Raw genomic sequence first — 20,417 nt, 5'->3', positions numbered from 1 at the left:
AAATATCGTTATGTCTGGACCAGTGGGAAGCCCCCAAATTCGATAAGGGTAAGGAGAGAAAATTTATTCTCCCGACGGCTACTCATATCACCAGTTCTCCCCCCCCCCCCCACCCTGGGTCTCGTTCACCCCCCCCCCCGCCTTCCTTCTCCGCAAGGGGTGAATGTGGTGATATGATCTGCATACCTGTCTGCCATTGGGCCAGAACGTCGGCTTACCATTGGCCCTGGTTGGTCATGTGCCTCTCGACCGATTGGCCGAGAGGCTGAGTTAACCACGCCTCTATTAACGAGGTATAAATGGTCAGACGCCCGACGATCGTCCTTTCCATTGTAGACGATCGCAGAGCTGTGTTCTAGTCTATTAAAGCCGGACTTTGGTAAATCACTCGCCTTGCGTACAATTGATGGTACATCAGCCACAATCACAAATATAGGCGGCACAGAAAGGGGTCACTGCCGGGTATTTGAGAAACTTTATTACTCTTATAAAATCAGAAATATATCTCAACACTGCACCATAAATTCTCCCAAACATGACCAGCCACTCACTGCCTGCCTTTCCACTTTGATAAAGAGCAAGAATCCCAAATCCGATGAATCGAAGTGCTGCAGTAATCAGCCTAAACTGCTTTCCTCTTGTAAGGCTCTCCAAATCCACCTGTCCGTCACCTACCACAAATACCTCCTAATCGGGGCTGCCTATTAATTCCCTTCCTGCTGGGCTTTGCAACGTGTTGTTGATGCAAATTTGTGTGGGAGAGAAGCAATGGCAAAAAAACCCCACCGCCGGAAACGTGTGTGTATCTGTGCACACAGAGATTGATTGCCAGCTCACTGACAACGGAAAGTAAAGCAACTTCTGCAATCAATCCTCTTCAAACAAAGATGTTGAAAACATTTATCTCTCTCTGGATTACTCTGCTATGTAAGTATATACCTTCAGTCAATTTCCACCCGTCTGTGTGCAGGATTCTGGAATTATGGCGGTAACTTTTTTAGTTAGGGAGTTCTGTCTTGGCACCAGAGCGGGATTACTACCAGGGCCCCAAAGGGGATGATTAAAACAGAATTGTGGTTGGGAGACAAACAGGCAATGGAAGGAAAGGAAATGTGTTGCTCCCAAATGTCTTGCGTGTGTTTTGAATGATGACCATACAATGAATAACACATAAGGGATATGGCACAGCTAAAGAGCAACTCTGTGAATGTAACTATGATCTGGGAAATGAGCCAATAATGGGCAGTTTACAACTATAACAGCTTTAATAATTACAATATAGACCTTCAGGCTGCTCACTGTAGTTTGTATCTCATACACGGTGTAGTTTGAAGCGATCTAAATGTCACTGTTTTCATTCTTTCAGTTGAAGCTGCTAAGGGAATGGAGCAAGGTAAGAATCTGTTTAAATTAAACCTTGGATATTCTGAGCTCTCGCTGTACAGTTGTACTGGAGAATAATGCAGAGAACATGTGATAAATATCAAGCTATAGAAACCATATGCTTTTCTTAAATTAAAGGTAAAATGCATTGTTTCCATATACATCAAAAACAGAAAAAGCTGCATAATCTCAGCAGGTCTAATAGTGTCTGTGGAGAACGGAGAGCTCTCTTTGTCATCCAGACTCCAAACGTTGGGCTGTGTTCTCCGACCACCAGTGCGCGCCTTCCCGCTGCTTGTCAATGGGATTTCCCATCGTAACCGCCACTGCACCGCGGGGAAATTGCATCGCAACGACCGGAGAACTCTGGCCGTTAGCTCCGTTTTCTCTCTCTCCACAGATGCTATCAGACCTGCTGAGGTTGTCCAGCACTTTATGTTTGAGTTTCAGATTCCAGCACCCGCAGTCATTTACTTTTATCTTATTCCCAAGTAGCTTGGATGTGTTTTAAATTATGACTATGATAAATGTTCAGGAGATGTGACGACGCTTCAAAGAAAAGCATGGCTTTGAGAATTTAACCATGACTCGGGAGGTAAAATTACCAAATCTGTGAATGGCCCAAAATCGATGGTTTTGATTCGGTGGACGACTGACAAAATACAGGAAAACCTGAATAAGATTGCAGGATCTGCACTACAATTCTGGCCTCTTGCCCGCCTCTCATTTTAATCTGTCCACAAATGGTGGCTGTGCCTTCAGCTGCCAGCACCCCTCAACCTCATTTTCCTTCGTTAAGACATTTCTTTAAACTCACTCTTTAATTCAGCTTCGGGTCATCTGCCCCGTTGTCTCCTTATGTGGTTGATGTCATATTTTGTTCAATAATGCCCTTGTGAAGCACCTTGGGACGTTTTACTATGTTAAAGACGCTATATAAACACAAACTGTTTTTAGAATCATAGAATCCCTACAGTGCAGAAGGAGACCAATCAAGTTTGACCGACCCTCTGAATGAGCACCCTACCTAGGCCCATGCCCCCACCCTTTCCCTGTAACCCATAATCCCACTTAACCTTTTGGACACTATTGGGCAATTTAGCATGACCAATCCACCTCACCCGCACATCTCTGGACTGTGGGAGGAAACCCACCCAGACACAGGGAGAAAGTGCAAACTCCACACAGTCACCCGAGGCTGGAATTGAACCCGGGTCCCTGGCGCTGTGAGGTAGCAGTGCTAACCATCATGCCACTGTGCCGCCCTATAATCTTTGCTCTATAATTGGCAAATAAACTTCAATGTAGATAAGTGCCTTTCCTTCAACACTCCTCAAACCTCAGAATTTCCGCTACAAGACTTGCCCTCTTCTCTCGTTCCACCCTCCCCCTATGTGCCCTGATCAAGATAAATTCACCCCTAACTACCACCTTCAGTGCCTCTCACAGCGTGGCAGCCGTGACCTCCCCCATGTCTTTCAACTCCACATAATCCCGAATGGCAGTCCTCACCCCCTCTCACCCGCCAACAACCCCACATCTAACCTCCACTGCAGTTGTTGGGCCTTCCCCTGAACCACCCGTAAATCCACCCAGTGCGGCGCGTGGTGAGAAACCATAATCGCTGTGTACTCTGAGTCACCACCCCCGCCAGCAGCTTTTTATCCATCACAAATAGATTGATCTGGGAGTACACCCGGTTCACATGTGAGACATAGGAGAACTTCTTCATCCTCGGCATCCCAGACCTCCACGTGTTTGCACCCTCCCCACTCGATCCATGGACCCTCTGAAGTCCCTGCCCACTGCCGACATCCTCGATGACTTCGGACCTGACCTAAGACCGTATTGAAATTGCCTCCTCGGATCTCAGACCGTACTGAAATTGTCCACATAACCAATCTAATGCCTGTCCAGGGATGAGATCCTCCCATAGCCAGAGACTTTTCCCCAGGGTGGAAATGGCTGTCACAAGGGGACATCATTTTAAGGTGATTGGAGGAAGGTATAGGGGTGATGTCAGGGGTAGATTCTTTACAGAGAGTGGTGGGTGTGTGGGATGCACTGCCAGCAGAGGTGGTGGAGTCAGAGTCATTAGAGACATTTAAGCGACTCTTAGACAAGCACATGGACAGCAGTAAATTGAAGGGGTGTAGGTTAGGTTGATCTTAGATTAGGATAAATGGTCGGCACAACATCGTGGGCTGAAGGGCCTGTACTGTGCTGTATTGTTCTATGTTCTACGTTCTATGTTCTAACACCCACCTCATAAAGTCCACGTCATCCCAATTCAGGGCATAAACATTTACCAGAACCACTGGCATCCTCTCCAACTTCCCACTGACCATCACATATCTACCCCCCCCCCCCCCCCCCCCCCCCCCCCCCCCGATCAGCCACAATGCTCCCCATCTCAAAAGCCACTCTCTTATTAACCAACACCGCCAACCCACTCGTCTTCGTGTCTAACCCCGATGTGGAACACCTGCCTGTAGAAGCCAGGTATTTCAAATACACTTAATATAGGTAAAAAGCTGGCTAAAGCATAAATATTAATTCCCAGTTTTAAAATGAAAGAAACATACAATTTCCAAACTCAGTCATGAGTTTGCAAAACACAGAAGTCTGATAAAAACATTACATTTTTTCCAAGGACAAGGGTTGAATCCATGGCAACGAGGAATAAGAAGGAACAAATGGCATGGTTCTCACGCCATTTGAGATTAGAGTAAATCACATCCCACGATTATAATAGCTGAAACATTTTAGACTGTGTTGCCTTGTTTTTAATAAATGAACAGTTAAAACATCGAATCAAATATAATATATATATATTTGATTCCAACCTTAAAAGACAGTTTGAATTATATTTTCGGAATTATGCCTCGCATAGTATGATGAGATAACATAAGGTCTCCATTGTTGCAGACATGCAACAATTGGAAGTAATGTTACATCGTGAAGAGGGACGGCTTGTTATCAAATCAAATGTGTTTGAGTCTAAATCAAACCAATTAGGATTATATTGGGGTGTGATCGGATCGCTTAAGACAGATATGAAATAGTATATCCATGGATGATTTGGCCACCATTTTAGACAGACGGACAGAAAGAAAGAAAGACAGGAGAGAAAGGAAAGAAAGGAGAGGCAGAAAGGAAGAAGAAAGAAGGAGAGAAAGACAGAAAGCCAGAGCGAGAGACAGAGAGAGCCATAAAGTAAAGGAAGAGAATTAGAAAAGAGTTCTGTATTCATATTTCATTTTCATACTTTGACTTCAGACTTTGACTTTTAAAGTTGTGTTCAGGCTACTGTCTCAGAAGATAATTCCTGTGATTCTTTGAAGAAAATCAAATTGTCTACAAACTACCTTTTAAATGATTTTCAAGTTGTAACCAATGAACTCCAAATAAAACAATTCTTATTAGCACCTGACAAGTTTTTTTTTAAACTTGATTTTCTACTGAGTTTCAGCAATGCTCAAGAACAACCGGTAACCTTAAATTGAAGCTCTACTTCACAATCATAAGTTCCTTCACTGCCCCACCCATCTTTTCCTCAGCCTCGTCTGATTCCCCAACTTCAGGTGTGTCTCCTGCAAGAACACTACGTCCGCCTTCAAGCTCCTCAAGTGCATGAAAACACTTGACCGTTTAACCGGCCCATTCAACCCTTGCACGTTCCACATAACCAGCCTGGTTGATCAGCCAGTTCCAGGCCTGGGTCCTAGTTACTGACATATTGATGTGATTTTCTTTGTCAAAGTCTCTGATCATTTTGAACGCTTCTTTACAATTAACTCTGTACTTCTTTGCTTGAAGAAAATGAAAGGCAGTTTCTCCAATCTCTCATCAATATGAACTCTTTGTAAACAAACATGGGGATAACATATTCTAATGGGTCAATATGGTTCCACACTTATTGTTTTCTATTCAGGTCTGAATTTAACAAAACAAAAGATTTATTATTTATTCGCTTGTTTGGATGAGAGTGGGGACTGCAGGGTGGGTGAGCTGACTGGCCAGGGCACCGTGGTGCAGGAAGCTATTCAAGTGGGGGAGCACATAAGAATGTAGAGATATCAGGGAGACAGTACAGTGAGGGGGATTTACACTGTTATCTGCAGCCATGACACAGAGTCTGGACTGTGTTACCTGCCCGGTGCCAGGTTTTGGAACATCTGTTCAGGGCTGGAGGGAAACTTGCAGTGAGAGGGACCTGCGAGCTTAGGCCCTTTCCCCCTCAAGTCCAAAGTAAAACTCAATCCTCCGTAAAAAAGTTACTAAGTGCCATTCAATGGCAAATCAGTATTTCTCCTGGCTCCTGTGGAAAATGGTCTTGATTCCTGGCTGGCAGGAACACTTAGACTCAAAACGGAAGAATCGCGCCCGTAGAATCCATATTTTTCAGAGAATTTACAGTACAGAAGGAGGCCATTCGGCCCATTGAGTTTGCACTGGCTCTTGGAAAGAGCACCCTACCCAAGGTCCACACCTGCACCCCATCCCCTTAACCCTGCTACCGTGCTGCCCAAATGGGTGGAGGTAAGAAATAACAAGGGGAAGAAAACACTGGTGGGAGTACAGTAGTCCCCCGTTATACCGCGCTCCGCAATACAGCGGTTCGCGATATACCGCGGGGGGGCTTATGGACCCCAAATGTCAGTTGTGTCAATTTCAGCGGCCAGCTCACTTTGATCCGGAGAGGGAAGCTGCTCTCTCACTGAAACAATCAGCCGGCCGCTGAAATTGACACTGCCGGCTGCTCTCTCCCTCCAATCCAACTTTTAAGTTTTAATGTTTCTGATTGGAGGGAGAGAGCAGCCGGCAGTGTCAATTTCAGCGGCCAGCTCACTTTGATCCAGAGAGGGAAGCTGCTCTCTCACTGAAGCAATCAGCCGGCCGCTGAAATTGACACTGCCCGCTGCTCTCTCCCTCCAATCAGAACCCCAGCAGCCACAGCCTGCACCCCAGCAGCCACAGTACCCCAGCAGCCACAGCCTGAACCCCAGCAGCCACAGCCTGCACCCCAGCAGCCACAGCCTGTACCTCAGCATCCACGGCCTGCACCCCAGCAGCCACGGCCTGTACCCCAGCAGCCACAGCCTGAACCCCAGCAGCCACAGTACCCCAGCAGCCACAGCCTGAAGCCCAGCAGCCACAGCCTGAACCCCAGCAGCCACAGCCTGAAGCCCAGCAGCCACAGCCTGAACCCCAGCTACAGAGGGGAGGGGCGATGTGAGACCATGCTGGTCTTGCAGAGGCCCGTATGACCTCCTCCTGTGTTCTCTGCTCTCTCCCTCCAATCAGCCGGCAGTGTCAATTTCAGCGGCCGGCTCACTTTGATCCGGAGAGGGAAGCTGCTCTCTCACTGAAACAATCAGCCGGCCGCTGAAATTGACACTGCCGGCTGCTCTCTCCCTCCAATCAGAAACATTAAAACTTAAAAGTTGGGAATTTTAAATTTATTTAAAAATCTATGCTAGCGCTTCCCATTGTGAGTCTACGGGGGTCTGACCTCTCCCCCCCGCCCCCCGTAGACTCTCAATGGGAAGCGCTAGCATAGATTTTTAAATAAATTTAAAACCCCCATCGTGAATATCCACGGCTCGGTTGCAACGCGGGTGGCTGTCTTGGACCCCAACACCCGCGTTATAAAGGGGGACTACTGTAGTCAATAGGCCATCTAACTGTAGCTATACGATAGGATGGAGAATAAATCAGAAGATAATGAGGACATGTAAAAAAGGCAGTGCTGTGTTGGATGTAGGAATTTCAGATATATTGTTTTATATGTATTTAGTGCAGTAATGTTTTTAAAAAGCTTGGGTTAGTGTGTGTGAGACTGCTGCAGTAAAGTTTTTTAAAACGCTAGTTTGAAAGATAGCTAGGCTTTGTGGCTACTAAAGAGATACTTAAAGCATCATAAAAGTTGATGAATGGAGTTTTGTTTATATAAAGGTTCCTTGGTGAGTAGATAATTAAGGACTTTGTCCAGGATTCTCCGACCCCCCCGCCGGGTCGGAGAATCCCTGGGGCTTGGCGTGAATCTTGCCCCGCCTCCGGCTGCCCTATTCTCTGGCGCCCTATTTTGGGGGTCAGCGGGATTCCCGTTACACTGGTCGGGGGCCGTTGGCAGTGTCCCCTCTGGTGATTCTCTGGGCCCCGATGGGCCAAGTGGCCATCAACTTTTGGCCAGTCCCACCGGCGTGAATCACTCACCTCACACACCGGCGGGGCCTGGCAGGTAAGTGTGCGGGGCAGTCCTGGGGGGGCGCGGGGAGATCCGACCCCGGGGGAGGGGCCCCCATGGTGGCCCAGCCTGCGATCGGGGGCCCACCGATTGGCGGGTGGGCTGGCCCCTGTAAGGCTCTGTAATATTGCCCAGGGGCCGGCGTGGGGAAGGGAACCCCCGCACATGCGCGGAAATACACCGGCCGGTCTGCACATGCGCGAGATTATGCCGGCCATTCCGCGCATGCGCGGACTCGCGTTGGCCCTTCGGCACCGGCTGGAGCGGTGGCAACCACTCCTGTGTCAACCTAGCCCCCAAGAAAGTGGAGATAAGTGGAGAATTCCTCACTTTTGGGGGTCGTTGACGCCGCAGTGGTTGGCGCCGGTTTTCCTGCCGGCGTGGGGACTCATCACCATTAGTTGAAAATTCCGGCCGTTGTGTTTAGCTTTAGTAAAATGATGTAGTTAATGGGTGGTGACAGGCACTGAAGCAGTCACAGTTAAACAGCTGGTTCCTGAAGGATCTCTCTCTCAAAGCGGTTTATCCAAGACATCTTATTATAGCAAGCATTCCTGGGTTGACTTACTGTATTTGGACCCGAGATGGGGTTTGCTTGAGTGGAGATAAAATATAGCAGTTAGAAGTTAGTGTTTCGTTGTAATTGTTAAGCAAATGTCGGGGTCTGGTCCGGGATCGTAATAGTGCTTTAATCAAGAGTGGCTTAATCTTCATGTGGATTGGGGAAATCAAATTAGTAGAGACAGCCATTAAGAAGAATTGATAGAGTGTATTTGGGACAGTTTCCTAGAACAACATGTTGTGGAGCCAACCAAGAATCTGGCTATTTTGAATATGGTAACGTGTAATGAGGCAGGTTTAATAAACAATCTCAGAAACAACTGTGCTAAACTTAAATAAGGGTAATTACAAAGGAATGAGGGCAGAGTTGGCTGGAGTGGACTGGGAAAGGAGCTTGGCAGAAAAAAATGGTTTATGAAAATAGTGCAACACTCACAATAACAAAGATATATTATCCCAGTCAGGAAGAATAAGGGCGTGATTCTCCGCACCCCACGCAGGGTGGGAGAATAGCGGGAGGGCCTCCCGACATTTTTCACACCCTCCTGCTATTCTCCCCGCCCCCACGCCCGACCCACGCCACGAATCGCCGAGCGGCCGGCCCTTCGCAACCTGTTTCACCATGGCAGCAAACACACCTGCTCGCTGCCGTCGTGAAACGGGCGCCAGATGCCCATTTGGGGCATCTAGAGGCCCGATTGGCACGGGAGCACCACGACTGTGCTCGGGAGGGGACAGGCCCACGATCAGTGTCCACCGATCGTCGGGCCAGTGTCCAAAACAGACGCACTCTTTCCCCTCTGCCGCCCGGCAAGATCAAGCCGCCACGTCTTGCCAGGCGGCTGAGGAGAAAAACGGCAACTGCGCATGCGTGGGTTGGCATTTTCCAACCTGCGCATGCGCGGCTGACGTCATCGGCCGTGTCAGCCGCCGTGACGCTTGACGTGCGGCCTTGTCGACCGTCGTCAAGGCCACGACGCTGTGACGCATGGGGCCACGCTCCTAGCCCCGCCTGGGGGGGAGAATCGGCCCTGGAAGTGGCCGTGAAGGCTGCCGTGGGTCACGGCCTGTCCCACGGGAGCCTTTACGATTCTCCGCATTTGCGGAGAATTTTGCCCTAAATATATATATAAGAATGAGACTGTGGAACAATAATAGGGAACCAGGAATCCGCAGAGGAGTTAAATAAATATTTAGCATCAGTCTTCATGGTAGAAGACGCTAATAACAGTTCAAAAAATTCTAAGTAATCATGGGGCAAAATGGGGAGTGGAAATAAATCCAATAACTATCAGCAGAGAAAAAGTACTAGGGAAACTAATGGGGCTAAAGGCGGATAAGTCCTCTGGATCCGATGGGTTGCATCCTACGTTACTAAAAGGAAGTAGCTACAGAAATAGTGGATCCACTGGTAGTAATTCTCGAAGAATCTTTAAATTCTGGAAACGTCCCTGAGGATTGGAAAACTGACATTATTCAAAAAGGGAGGAAGACAAATAACAGGTAACTATAGCTTAATATCTGTCATTGGGAAGATGTTAGAGCAGGGTGGGCAAACTTTTCCGTGCAAGGGCCACATTCAGAAATTCACAATTTTAAAGGGCCGCATAGTATATTAAGTAAAATAATTACTTCACCAGGTTATGATTCTGGGCGCCTCATATAGAACATAGAACAGTACAACACAGAACAGGCCCTTCGGCCCTCGATGTTGTGCCGAGCAATGATCACCCTACTCAAGTCAACGTATCCACCCTATACCAGCAAGTAACCCAACAGCCCCCCCCCCCCCCCCCCCCCCCCCCCGGCCATTAACCTTAAAAAAAAAATTTTTTTTAAAAAAATTTTTTTTTTAATGACTTGGTGGGCCGCATAAAGACCTTTGGCGGGCCGCATGCGGCCCACGGGCCGTAGTTTGCCCACCCCTGTGTTAGAGTCTATTATAAAGGATGTAATCGCAGAGTATTTAGAAACACAGTATAATCAAGCAGAGTCAGTATGGCTTCATGAAGGGGAAATCATGCATGTCAAGTTTATTTAAATTCTTTGAAGTGGTAATGAGCAGGAAAGATGAAGGAGAGCCAGTAGACGTAATATACTTGAATTTCCAAAAAGCATTTGATAATGTACCCCACAAAAGGCCACCTAATAAGATAAGAGACCTTGATGTTGGGAATTGTATATTATGAATAAGTATTGACACATTAATAGAAGACAGTGACTTGGGATAAGAGAGACATTTTCAGGATGGTAACCTGGAACTGGTGGATGACACAAAAAGAGCTGGGAAGGCAAGTGATGAGGATGATGCAAAGAGTCCACAGAGGGATACAGATAGGTTAAGCGAGTGGGCAAAAACGTGGCAGATGGAATATAATGTAGGAAAATGTGAGGTTATGCCCTTTGGTAGGAAATATTGTTTAAATGGTGAAAGACTGCAGAAAGCTGCAGCACAGAGGGGTTTGGGGGTGCTTGAACATAAATCACAAAAAACTAGCATGTAAGTTCAGCAGGTAATAGGGAAGGCAAATGGAATGTTGGCTTTTATTTCAAAAGGGAATGGAGCATAAAAATAGGGAACTCTTTCCAAAACTATATAAAGGACTAGTTAAACCTTGCCCGGAATATTGTGAATAGTTTTGGTCCCCTTATCTAAGAAAATATATACTAGTATTGGAGGCAGTGCAGAGAAGGTTCACAACGTTGATCCCGGGTATGGAGGGATTTTCTTATGAGGAGAGGTTGAGTCGGTTGGGTCTGTACTCATTGGAGTTTAGAAGAATGAGAGGCAACCTTATTGAGACATATCAGACTCTCATGGGGCTTGACAGGGTAAATGCTGAGAGGATGTTTCCCCTCATTGGAGAGTCTAGGACCAGAGGACATAATTTCAGGGTAAGATCATTGAAGACTAAGATGAGGAGGAAGTTCTTCTCTGAGGGCAGTGAATCTCTGGAATTCTTCACCGCAGAGGGAGGTAGAGGCTGGATCGTTGAGCAAGGGAATTAAGGGTTCTGGGGATATGGGGGAAAGTAGAATTGAGGAACATCACTTCAGATCAGCCATGATCTCATGAGGTGGCAGAGCAGGCTCGATGGGCCGTATGGCCTACTTCTGCTCCCACATCGTATGGCCTTATGAGGGGGTGATCTAACATTGATGTTAAAAACTATGACAAAGTAAATACCACCTGGGACACCCAAGAGTTTGCTGGGCCCGGTCAGGCCTGGTCGGTCCGGAGGGCGGCCTCCAAAGGGGACCCAGGTCACAGGGCAGAAATCGCAGCACTGCACTCCTGAGGTACCACCTGGGGAACCATCATGATGGAGCATTAGGGCCCAAAAGGCCAGAAAGTTAAGATACCAGTTAAGTTGGCAAGGGTTCAGCACACAAGACAGCGTTAGGGGCTGGGCACAAATCTGTAGAAACATGTTCACCTGTTCACAAATGTTCCAACCTGCCTTGGTGCTCTGTCAGAAGGGGGTGAGAGATGGGCTAGGCTGCCTGCAGAGGGGCGAGGCGGGAGACTGATGGGATGGGTGGCCGTGCCAGGGCCGTGACATGTTGAATCCCTTCTGAAATTGTGATAAATTCTGAGCAACATGCTTTCTAGTATTGCACATAGGGTTATGAGAAACACAGCAAGCTGTAAACTGGGTGGGCCTGTCGTACGGTAGCACAGTGGTTAACACTGTTGCTTCATAGCGCCAAGGTCCCAGGTTCGATTCCCGGCTTGGTCACTGTCTGTTCTCCCCGTGTCTGCGTGGGTTTCCTCCGGGTGCTCTGGTTTCCTCCCACACGTCCCGAAAGACGTGCTTGTTAGGTGAATTGGACATTCTGAATTCTCCCTCTGTCTACCCGAACAGGCGCTGGAATGTGGCGACTAGGGGATTTTCACAGTAATTTCATTGCAATGTTAATGTAAGCCTACTTGTGACAATAAAGATTATTATTATTATTTACTGTGCTACCAAAGGCGACCATTGAGCCAGCTCTCCTGCAATAGGCACCCAATGAATCCTGGAATTTCAGAGATCTGAAATGGGCCTATGCCATACTAGCTGAGTATAGTCATCACCTTCATAACCACAATCAGAGCAGCGTGAGCAGATGAATACAGCTGCCTGGTCCTTGGGTCTTTTTAGTGATATGGGGCTGGATTCTCCGATTCTGGGGCTACGTCCCCACTCCGGCATGGGAACGATGACATTTTACGCCAGGAAAACTGGCGCAAAACGGCCACCGATTCTCCGTTTTGCTGGGGGCTAGCAGGACGGCAGCATAGAGCACCCGGTCCGTGGCCACGCATGGCGGCGGCCTGCAGCAGCTGCGCCATGCTTCATGGCAGAGGCTGTTCACAGACCGGCCTGCAAAATAGTCCCCCCCCCTTCGGCCAGCTCGCGCGCACCAGACCATCCCCCCACAGTGCCCCCAGCCCCAAATAATGCCCCCTCTACCCGCATATCGGAACTCCCCCGACTGTGGGAGCTCTGGACTGAGTCTGCAGCCACCATGCTGAGTTCCCGACGGTTGAGACCCACGCCATTAGGAAGTTAGCCAGTTGGGGGCGGAGCTCAGGGGGCGGGCGTCAGGCAATGTCCTGAGGCTGTCGATACATGGAGAGTACGCCACTTTGGAGGGAGCGGAGCATCGCAAAAGCGGCGCCGCCCCCCGATTTGGTCGTAAGCTTGGATTCTCCGGCCTGGATTCATCTGAAAAAAATTCATCGATGGGACGTGGGCATCGCTGGCTGGGCCACCATTTATTACCCATCCCTAATTGCCCTTAAGAGGACAGTTACTCCACCTTGGAGTGACATGTAGACCAGACCAGTTAAGGACGGCAGATTTCTTTCCCTAAAGAGCTTTGGTGAACCTGATGGATTCTTTCGACAATGGTTTCATGGTCATTGTTAGACTTTTATTGTCGGATCTGTATTGAATTCAAATGTGGTCCAGTAAGAATACTACTATGCCTGCACTTGGGCTCTCAATATTTCTTGGGGTGCATTCTTATTAGGTGCTGCCTCAATGTCCTTCCTCCATTATAACAACACACAATGGTAATAAGCTACATTCAAACCATTCTGATTTCATCTACTACTGCAATTCTTTGAACCTTTTCCTCAACACTTCCTCAAAAGACATATCTAGAAACAAGAGGTAGTGCAAATGAATCAATGTCAGAGTGAAGCTAATGTCTGTTTCTGTTTCTCTCTCGCAGATGTGGGGCAGCACGGTAGCATTGTGGATAGCACAATCGCTTCACAGCTCCAGGGTCCCAGGTTCAATTCCCCGCTGGGTCACTGCCTGTGTGGAGTCTGCACATTCTCCCCGTGTCTGCGTGGGTTTCCTCCGGGTGCTCCGGTTTCCTCCTACAGTCCAAAGATGTGCAGGTTAGGTGGATTGGCCATGATAAATTGCCCTTAGTGTCCAAAATTGCCCTTAGTGTTGGGTGGGGTTACTGGGTTATGGGGTTATGGGGATAGGGTGGAGATGTTGACCTTGGGTAGGATGCTCTTTCCAAGAGCCGGTGCAGACTCGATGGGTTGAACGGCCTCCTTCTGCACTGTAAATTCTATGATCCATGTGATTATAAACTCTGTGCTTCTGAAATATGATGCAGAAGCTGATGAAAATATTAGAGAGGGAAGCAAAATTATCCTGTCCCATGGGCCTCCCCAAGGTTGAGGGGTGTGAGAGAGAGTTGATAAAGTGCCGTTGGATCTCGGTTCTGCAGCTCCCGTGGAACACCATACTAAACATGCCCGACTGCGGACTGAGTTTGAAGTACACCGAATCGCACCCCAAGTCTTCAGGCACATGATTTCTCTAAAATACATAACCAGAAATAATCACAAATTATGTATTCTAAAGATAGTTTTGTTGCAAGTACAATACCCAGAAAAAGTATTACACAAATTGAATTTAATGTCTGTTTCTGTTATTCTCTCACAGGTGTGTCTATAAACACTGTAACAATAACATTTGACGCTGAAGAAGATATTAGAAGGGGAAGCAAAATTATCCTGACCTGTTCAGCAAGTATCCTGAAACATACGACTGAGCGAATTCAGATTGTATACTTATTTTATAAAGGACAAGACAAAGGTGTTCTGCTGGAAAAAGTTACATCTGATGCGCTCGAATCCCAGTATATAATACAATCTGCTCGGGTATCACATTCCGGATACTATCATTGTGTCGTGGAAGCAGGGACTGAAAAGAAAAAAAGTGAATTCACATTTATAACAGTTACAGGTATTTTGAAATGTGAAACATATAGCAAATCACTTGGAATACAAAAAACAAACTTATTTTATTTTCATGACCACAGCATTTCCCGAGATACTTTATAATCAGTGAGGTATGTTTTGGAGTGTAGCCACTGTTGTAATATAGGAAACGACGATGGCAACTAGTACAGAGCAAGATGCCACAAACAGCAATGTGACCATAACAAGTGTTCTGATGGGTAGAGCCCAGGGAGACCTCCACAATTCTTTATTGAATGTCTTGTTGATGTTTTTTATCTGAACCCAAAGGGGCAGAAAGGGACATCAATGAACTTCCCATTCGAAAGTGAGTGCAGCACTGCCTCATTGCTGTGTGCTCAAGATGCTGGGGTGAGGCTTGAACCCTCCAACCTCTGTCCCAGAGGTGACAACAATATCGCTGAGGCAAATTGACAGCTCCGTGACCAGGGCCATAAGACATAGGAGCTGAAGTAGGCCTTTTCGCCCATTGAATCTGCCTCAACTCCACTTTCCCACTTTATCTCTAAAGCCACGATTCCCATCTCTATCTCAGCCTTGAAAATACTTAACGCTCCAGTCTCTACAGCTCTCCATTGAGTCATTGCGCTCTGAGTGAAGAAATTCCTCCTCATCTTGTCTTAAATGAGCGACTACATATGCCCCCCCAGACTCGCCCACAAGGGGAAACAACCTCTCAGCATCTACCCTGTCGAGCCCCCTGAGAATCTAATCCGTCCCAATTAGGTCGCCTCTCATTCTTCTAAACTCCATTGAGAGGGCGGCATGTGGCGCAGTGGTTAGCCCTGCTGTCTACGGTGCTGAGGACCTGGGTTCGAATCCCGGCCCTGGGTCACTGTCCATGTGGAGTTTGCACATTCTCCCCATGTTTGCGTGGGTTTCTCCTCCACAACCCAAAGATGTGCAGGGTAGGTGGATTGGCCACGCTAAATTGCCCCTTAATTGGAAAGAAAATAAATAATTGCTTCCTCTAAACTCCAATGAGTACGGGCCCAACTTACTCAACCTCTCCTCATAAGAAAATCCCATTTTACCTGGAATCAATCTAGTGAAACGCTGGACTGCCTCCAATACCAATATACCTTTCCTTAGACGAGGGGACCAGAATTGTTCGCAGTATTCCAGATGTGGTCTAACTAGTGCCTTGCATAGTTTTAGCAAGTCTTCCCTGTTTTTATACCCCATTCCCTTTGAAATAAAGGCCCTCATTTCATTTGCCTTCCCTATTACCTGCTGAACCTGTATGCTGGCTTTCTGAGATTTATGCACGAGGACCCTCTATCCCACCGCACTCCATCTTTCCCGTCTTTTTTCATTTAAATTATATTCAGCTCCTTTATTCTTCCTACCAAAGTGCATAAGTTTACATTTCACCACAATATATTCCATCTGCCAAGGTTTTGCCCACTCACTCAACCCATCTACATCCCTCTGTAGACTCTGTCACCCTCCGCACTTACCTACCCACCTATTTTTGTGTCATGCACAAAATTGGCAACAGTAGATTCACTTCCCGACATTTAACTTCCTGATTAATGTGAGAACAGTTTCTCTGTTTCTACTCCATCTAGCTGCCTCATGACTTTGAGAAGCTCAGGAATCAGTATTTTTCATTTTATACACATTTAACAGATCATGAACTTCCTAGTTATACAAAAGCGAATTTCATTAACTAAACAGGCCTGGAATAAAAAGCTAGTTTGTGATGGTGACCATGAAAATAACAAAGACTGTTGCTCACTAATGTCCGTTAGTGAGCAAAGGAATGTGCAAGGGTGTGGGAGTGGGTAGTGGAGTGGCAGTATGAGAATTGCTCCCCCACCACCCCCCCTCCACCCTTGAGGATAAACAGACACAGTGGGCCAAATGGCTTGCTTCTCTGCTGTAACAATTCTATTAAATTTGCTATCTTTACATTGGTCAGGCCTAAGTGTGACTCAAAACCCACATCAATGTGATGGGCATTTAATTACCCTCTCACATGCCTTAGCTAGCCACTCAATTGCCTTCCAGAAGATGACTCAACACTGTCCTCTCAAAGACTGTGAGGCAATAAAATCCAGGGCTTGCCGTTGATGGAACCATCAATTCACCAGACACGTGTTTCCGATATGAATCTAGGCTTTAATCGACTTACTTCAGAGCCAGCCTGTTTACCGTTGATGAACTCTTAGTGAACTCAGGCTGACTCTGGACAAGGGTATTTATACAGCAGCACTAGGGGGAGGAATCGTGGGCGGAGCCAAGGGTGGAGCCCAGTACAAGTTCCTGAGTACTCCCAGAGCTACTCCCCCTAGTGGTTGGATAACGCTACTGCGCTCACAATGACAGTGTGAATTATCATATCGTATATATTACATTCACCACAGCCGTGAACACCTACATCCCAGAATGAATATGAAAAAAGCAAACAAAGCACAGGGTTCACCTCTAGAGGATTGACAATGCGAGAAAGGAATAGAACGTGTTTTGGGGGTTAGATGAAGAAGGGTGGAGGAGGTGTGTGAGGAACATCAAGGCTAATATGGATTGATTTGGGTGAATAGCCTCTTGTAATAAGAAATGTAAAATGAGCTTTGGAAACGCTGATTACGGACCATTAACAAAAGCTGGAATAACTGAATCTTTCGTCCCTATCTGCTTAGGCATAAAGATGATTTCAAATGGCAGAAAATGTCATAATTTCTGTTTTGTTATGCTCTTGACGTAGCATAAGCTGCTTCCTTGATGTGCAGCCTGACAAAGGAAGGTTCAGACTTGGAAATAGCTTTAACACATTTATTAAACTGTTAACAATTCTCCTACATGGATTCGACTCTTCCGTTAATCCTGCTATAGCTACTCAGACTGACTAACCAGTCTGCTACAATCCACGTGGTGGGTGTGATATCGAATCAACCCTGTGTACACACTGAGTGTCTCCACTGGAAAGAGGAAGATCATGTGTGCTGTATCCTTTTTTTTTTCGGTGACAGTGAGGCAACTTTATTCAACATAAATGAGACGTGAGACATGACAGTGTTTGAACAGTAGTTACATTTTCTAATTGAGAATTATATTATCCTGTTTATCCCTTGGGTATGAGTTGCAGTAACACGTGCCTGCACCACCTGAACTACACCCCTGGCTTATCCTCCAAGTGCGTCTTGAAGTCTTCTCCACTTAGGTTTTCTAGTCTCTGTTCCCATGGCCATGTAGCTGGCTCTGCTTGTTGTTCTGTTCTTTTAGGTCATATAGCACACAAGGAGGCCATTCAACCCTCTCAGTGCAGGCACAATTTCTTTAGAGGAATTCAATTAGTCCTATTCCCCCTGTCCCAACACACTATCTCCGTAGATCTTTTAGATTCAAGAATTTACAGTTTTAATCTTTTATGAAGGTTTATTTCCTGGCGGTACACGGCACAGTGGTTAGCAATGCAGCCTACGGCGCCGAAGACCTGGGTTTGAATCCCAGCCCTGGGTCACTGTCCATGTGGAGTTTGCACATTCTCCCCGTGTCTGCATGAATTTCACCCCCACAACCCAAAGATATGTAGGTTTGGTGGATTGGCTATGCTAAAATTGCCCCTTAATTGGTAAAAAAAATAATTGGGTACTCAAATAAAAAAATGAAGGTTTATTTCCATTAAATGACCATCAATTCCCTTTGGAAATAAATATACATCACTCACACCAACACCATTGGCAGAGGGAGGCGGACCATTCACACTCCCATTATAATGTGCACTTCCTGAAATCACTCCTGTATCTTTTGCCCAACCCTTACATCTCTCTCTGCTCGTGAATGCAATGTCATATAGGGCTGATTTAGCACAATGGGCTCGACAGATGGTTTGTGATGTAAAACAAGGCCAGCAGCACGGGTTTAATTCCCGCACCAGCCCACCCGAACAGGCGCCGGAATGTGGCAACCGGGGGCCCTCTACAGCAACTTCATACTTGCAACAATAAAAAGGAACAGCTTCGTTCATTGGCCTGACCAAAACCTGTCATAATGATGCAGTGCTGTATCCTTTTATATGGGTTGGTGTAATGCCCTCCTGTGATAGTGTCACCTCTGTGTGTATCGTGAATGACCATTGGTTGTGTCCTATCTTACTGACCTATTGGTTGAATGTCTGTGTGTCATGTCTCTGGTGCTCCCTCTAGTGTCTAGCTAGTCTACGTGTAATTACATTAACTCCTTGTGTATTTACAGTGATGCATATCACCACAATTTCCTGCTTGTTTACCATAGGAAACGTACAGATACCTCTACTCACCATACAGCCGATGGATGTGATCGTGGGAGATTCAATTGAGCTGCGTTGTGCATCTGAAGAAATTCCTCCTCTTACATTCATATTCTTTAAATTTAATGGACAAAAGGCACAGCGCTTGAAGGACGTAAACAGCAATAACAAATTTGCAGTGCAGCAACTGAAAGTGGCAGCAAATACAGACAAAAACTACAGTTGTAAAGTCCGAGTGAGTGGGGTCAGTGGTCACTCACGTCACAGTAAAATAGTGCAGATTACTGTCCAAGGTAAGTTAACTCAGGCATCATGGAATACCTGAGCTGTTAAAATATTATAACATCTATTCTTGTAATTCTATGTACTACTGGTGGTGGTGTAATGGTATTGTCACTGGATTAGTAATCCAGAGTCTCGGGATAATGCTCAGGGGACCTGGGTTCAAATCCCACCACAGAATTAATAATCTAATGATGGCCATGAAAGTTTGATTGTCATAAATTTATTTATTTAAATTTAGAGTATCCAATTATACTTGGAGTATAGTGTACAATTCTAGTCGCCACACTACCAGAAGGATGTGGACAATTTAGAGAGGATGCAGAAGAGATTTACCAGGATGTTGCCTGGTATGGAGGGCATTAGCTATGAGGAGCGGTTGAATAAACTCGGTTTGTTCTCACTGGAACGACGGAGGTTGAGGAGCGACCTGATAGAGGTCTACAAAATTATGAGGGGCATAGACAGAGTGGATCGTCAGAGGCTTTTCCCAGGGTAGAGGGGTCAATTACTAGGGGGCATAGGTTTAAGGTGTGAGGGGCAAGGTTTAGAGTAGATGTACGAGGCAAGTTTTTTACACAGAGGGCAGTGGGTGCCTGGAACTCGCTGCCGGAGGAGATGGTGGAAGCAGGGACGATAGTGACATTTAAGGGGCATCTTGATAAATACATGAATAGGATGGGAATAGAGGGATACGGGCCCCGGAAGTGTAGAAGATTGTAGTTTAGTCGGGCAGCATGGTCGGCACGGGCTTGGAGGGCCGAAGGGCCTGTTCCTGTGCTGTACTTTTCTTTGTTCTTTGTTTGTTCTATATAAATACTGTTGGTACAAAAACAGGTCAGAGGCTGGGAATCCTGTGGTGAGTAACTCACCTCCTGACTCCCCAAAGCCTGTCCACCATCTACAGGGCACATGTCAGGCGTATAATGGAATACTTTTCATTTGACCGGGTGAGTGTGGCTACAACAACACTCAAGAAGCTCAACACCATTCAGGACAAAGCAGCCCCGCTTGATTGCCCCCCCCCCCCCTCCCCGCTTGATTGGCACCCCTTCCACAAACATTCACTCCCTCCACCACTGACGAACAGTAGCAGCCGTGTGTACCATCTACAAGACGCATTGCAGGAATTTGCCAAGTCTCCTTGGGCAGCCCCTTCCAAATCCCCGACCACTACCATTTAGAAGGACAAGGGCAACAGCTATGGGAATGCCATATGAGGTTCCTCTCCAAGTTACTCACCGTCCTGACTTGCAAATATATTCACTGTTCCTTCACCATTGCTGGGCCAAAATCCTCGCACTCTCACCCGAACAGTGCCGTGGATGTACCTGCACCTCAGGGATTGCAATGGTTCAAGAAGGCAGCTCACCCCCTCCTTCTCAAGGGCAACTAAGGATGGGCATTAGTTGCTGGCCTAGCCAGCAAAGCCC

General features: G+C 46.8%; 1 protein-coding gene and 1 long non-coding RNA gene across 3 annotated transcripts in view; one reads left to right on the top strand and one right to left on the bottom strand.

Annotated features, from left to right (window-relative positions):
• The first annotated feature begins 523 nt into the window (after positions 1-523).
• Positions 524-20,417, top strand: part of LOC119953587 — a 29,047-nt gene continuing 9,153 nt past the window's right edge. The window contains exons 1-4 of one of the 2 annotated variants that reach the window (XM_038777983.1): positions 524-927; positions 1,367-1,393; positions 14,152-14,427; positions 18,708-18,995. In XM_038777983.1, coding sequence (XP_038633911.1) covers positions 888-927; positions 1,367-1,393; positions 14,152-14,427; positions 18,708-18,995 — 631 coding nt within the window. In that variant the 5' untranslated portion in view covers positions 524-887. Of the gene's footprint in view, positions 928-1,366; positions 1,394-14,151; positions 14,455-18,707; positions 18,996-20,417 lie in introns of both variants that reach the window. The other variant, XM_038777982.1, reaches the window with a different exon arrangement.
• On the bottom strand, positions 14,210-20,345 carry LOC119953588. Its single transcript, XR_005458052.1, has 3 exons — positions 20,227-20,345; positions 18,733-18,816; positions 14,210-14,412 (listed from the first exon to the last, which is right to left on the bottom strand). It is a non-coding gene; the product is annotated as an uncharacterized LOC119953588 (long non-coding RNA).

The sequence above is a fragment of the Scyliorhinus canicula genome, chromosome 18 (genome assembly GCF_902713615.1).
Source record: "Scyliorhinus canicula chromosome 18, sScyCan1.1, whole genome shotgun sequence".
NCBI lineage: Eukaryota > Metazoa > Chordata > Chondrichthyes > Carcharhiniformes > Scyliorhinidae > Scyliorhinus > Scyliorhinus canicula.
This window is presented reverse-complemented; position numbering and strand designations above follow the sequence as displayed.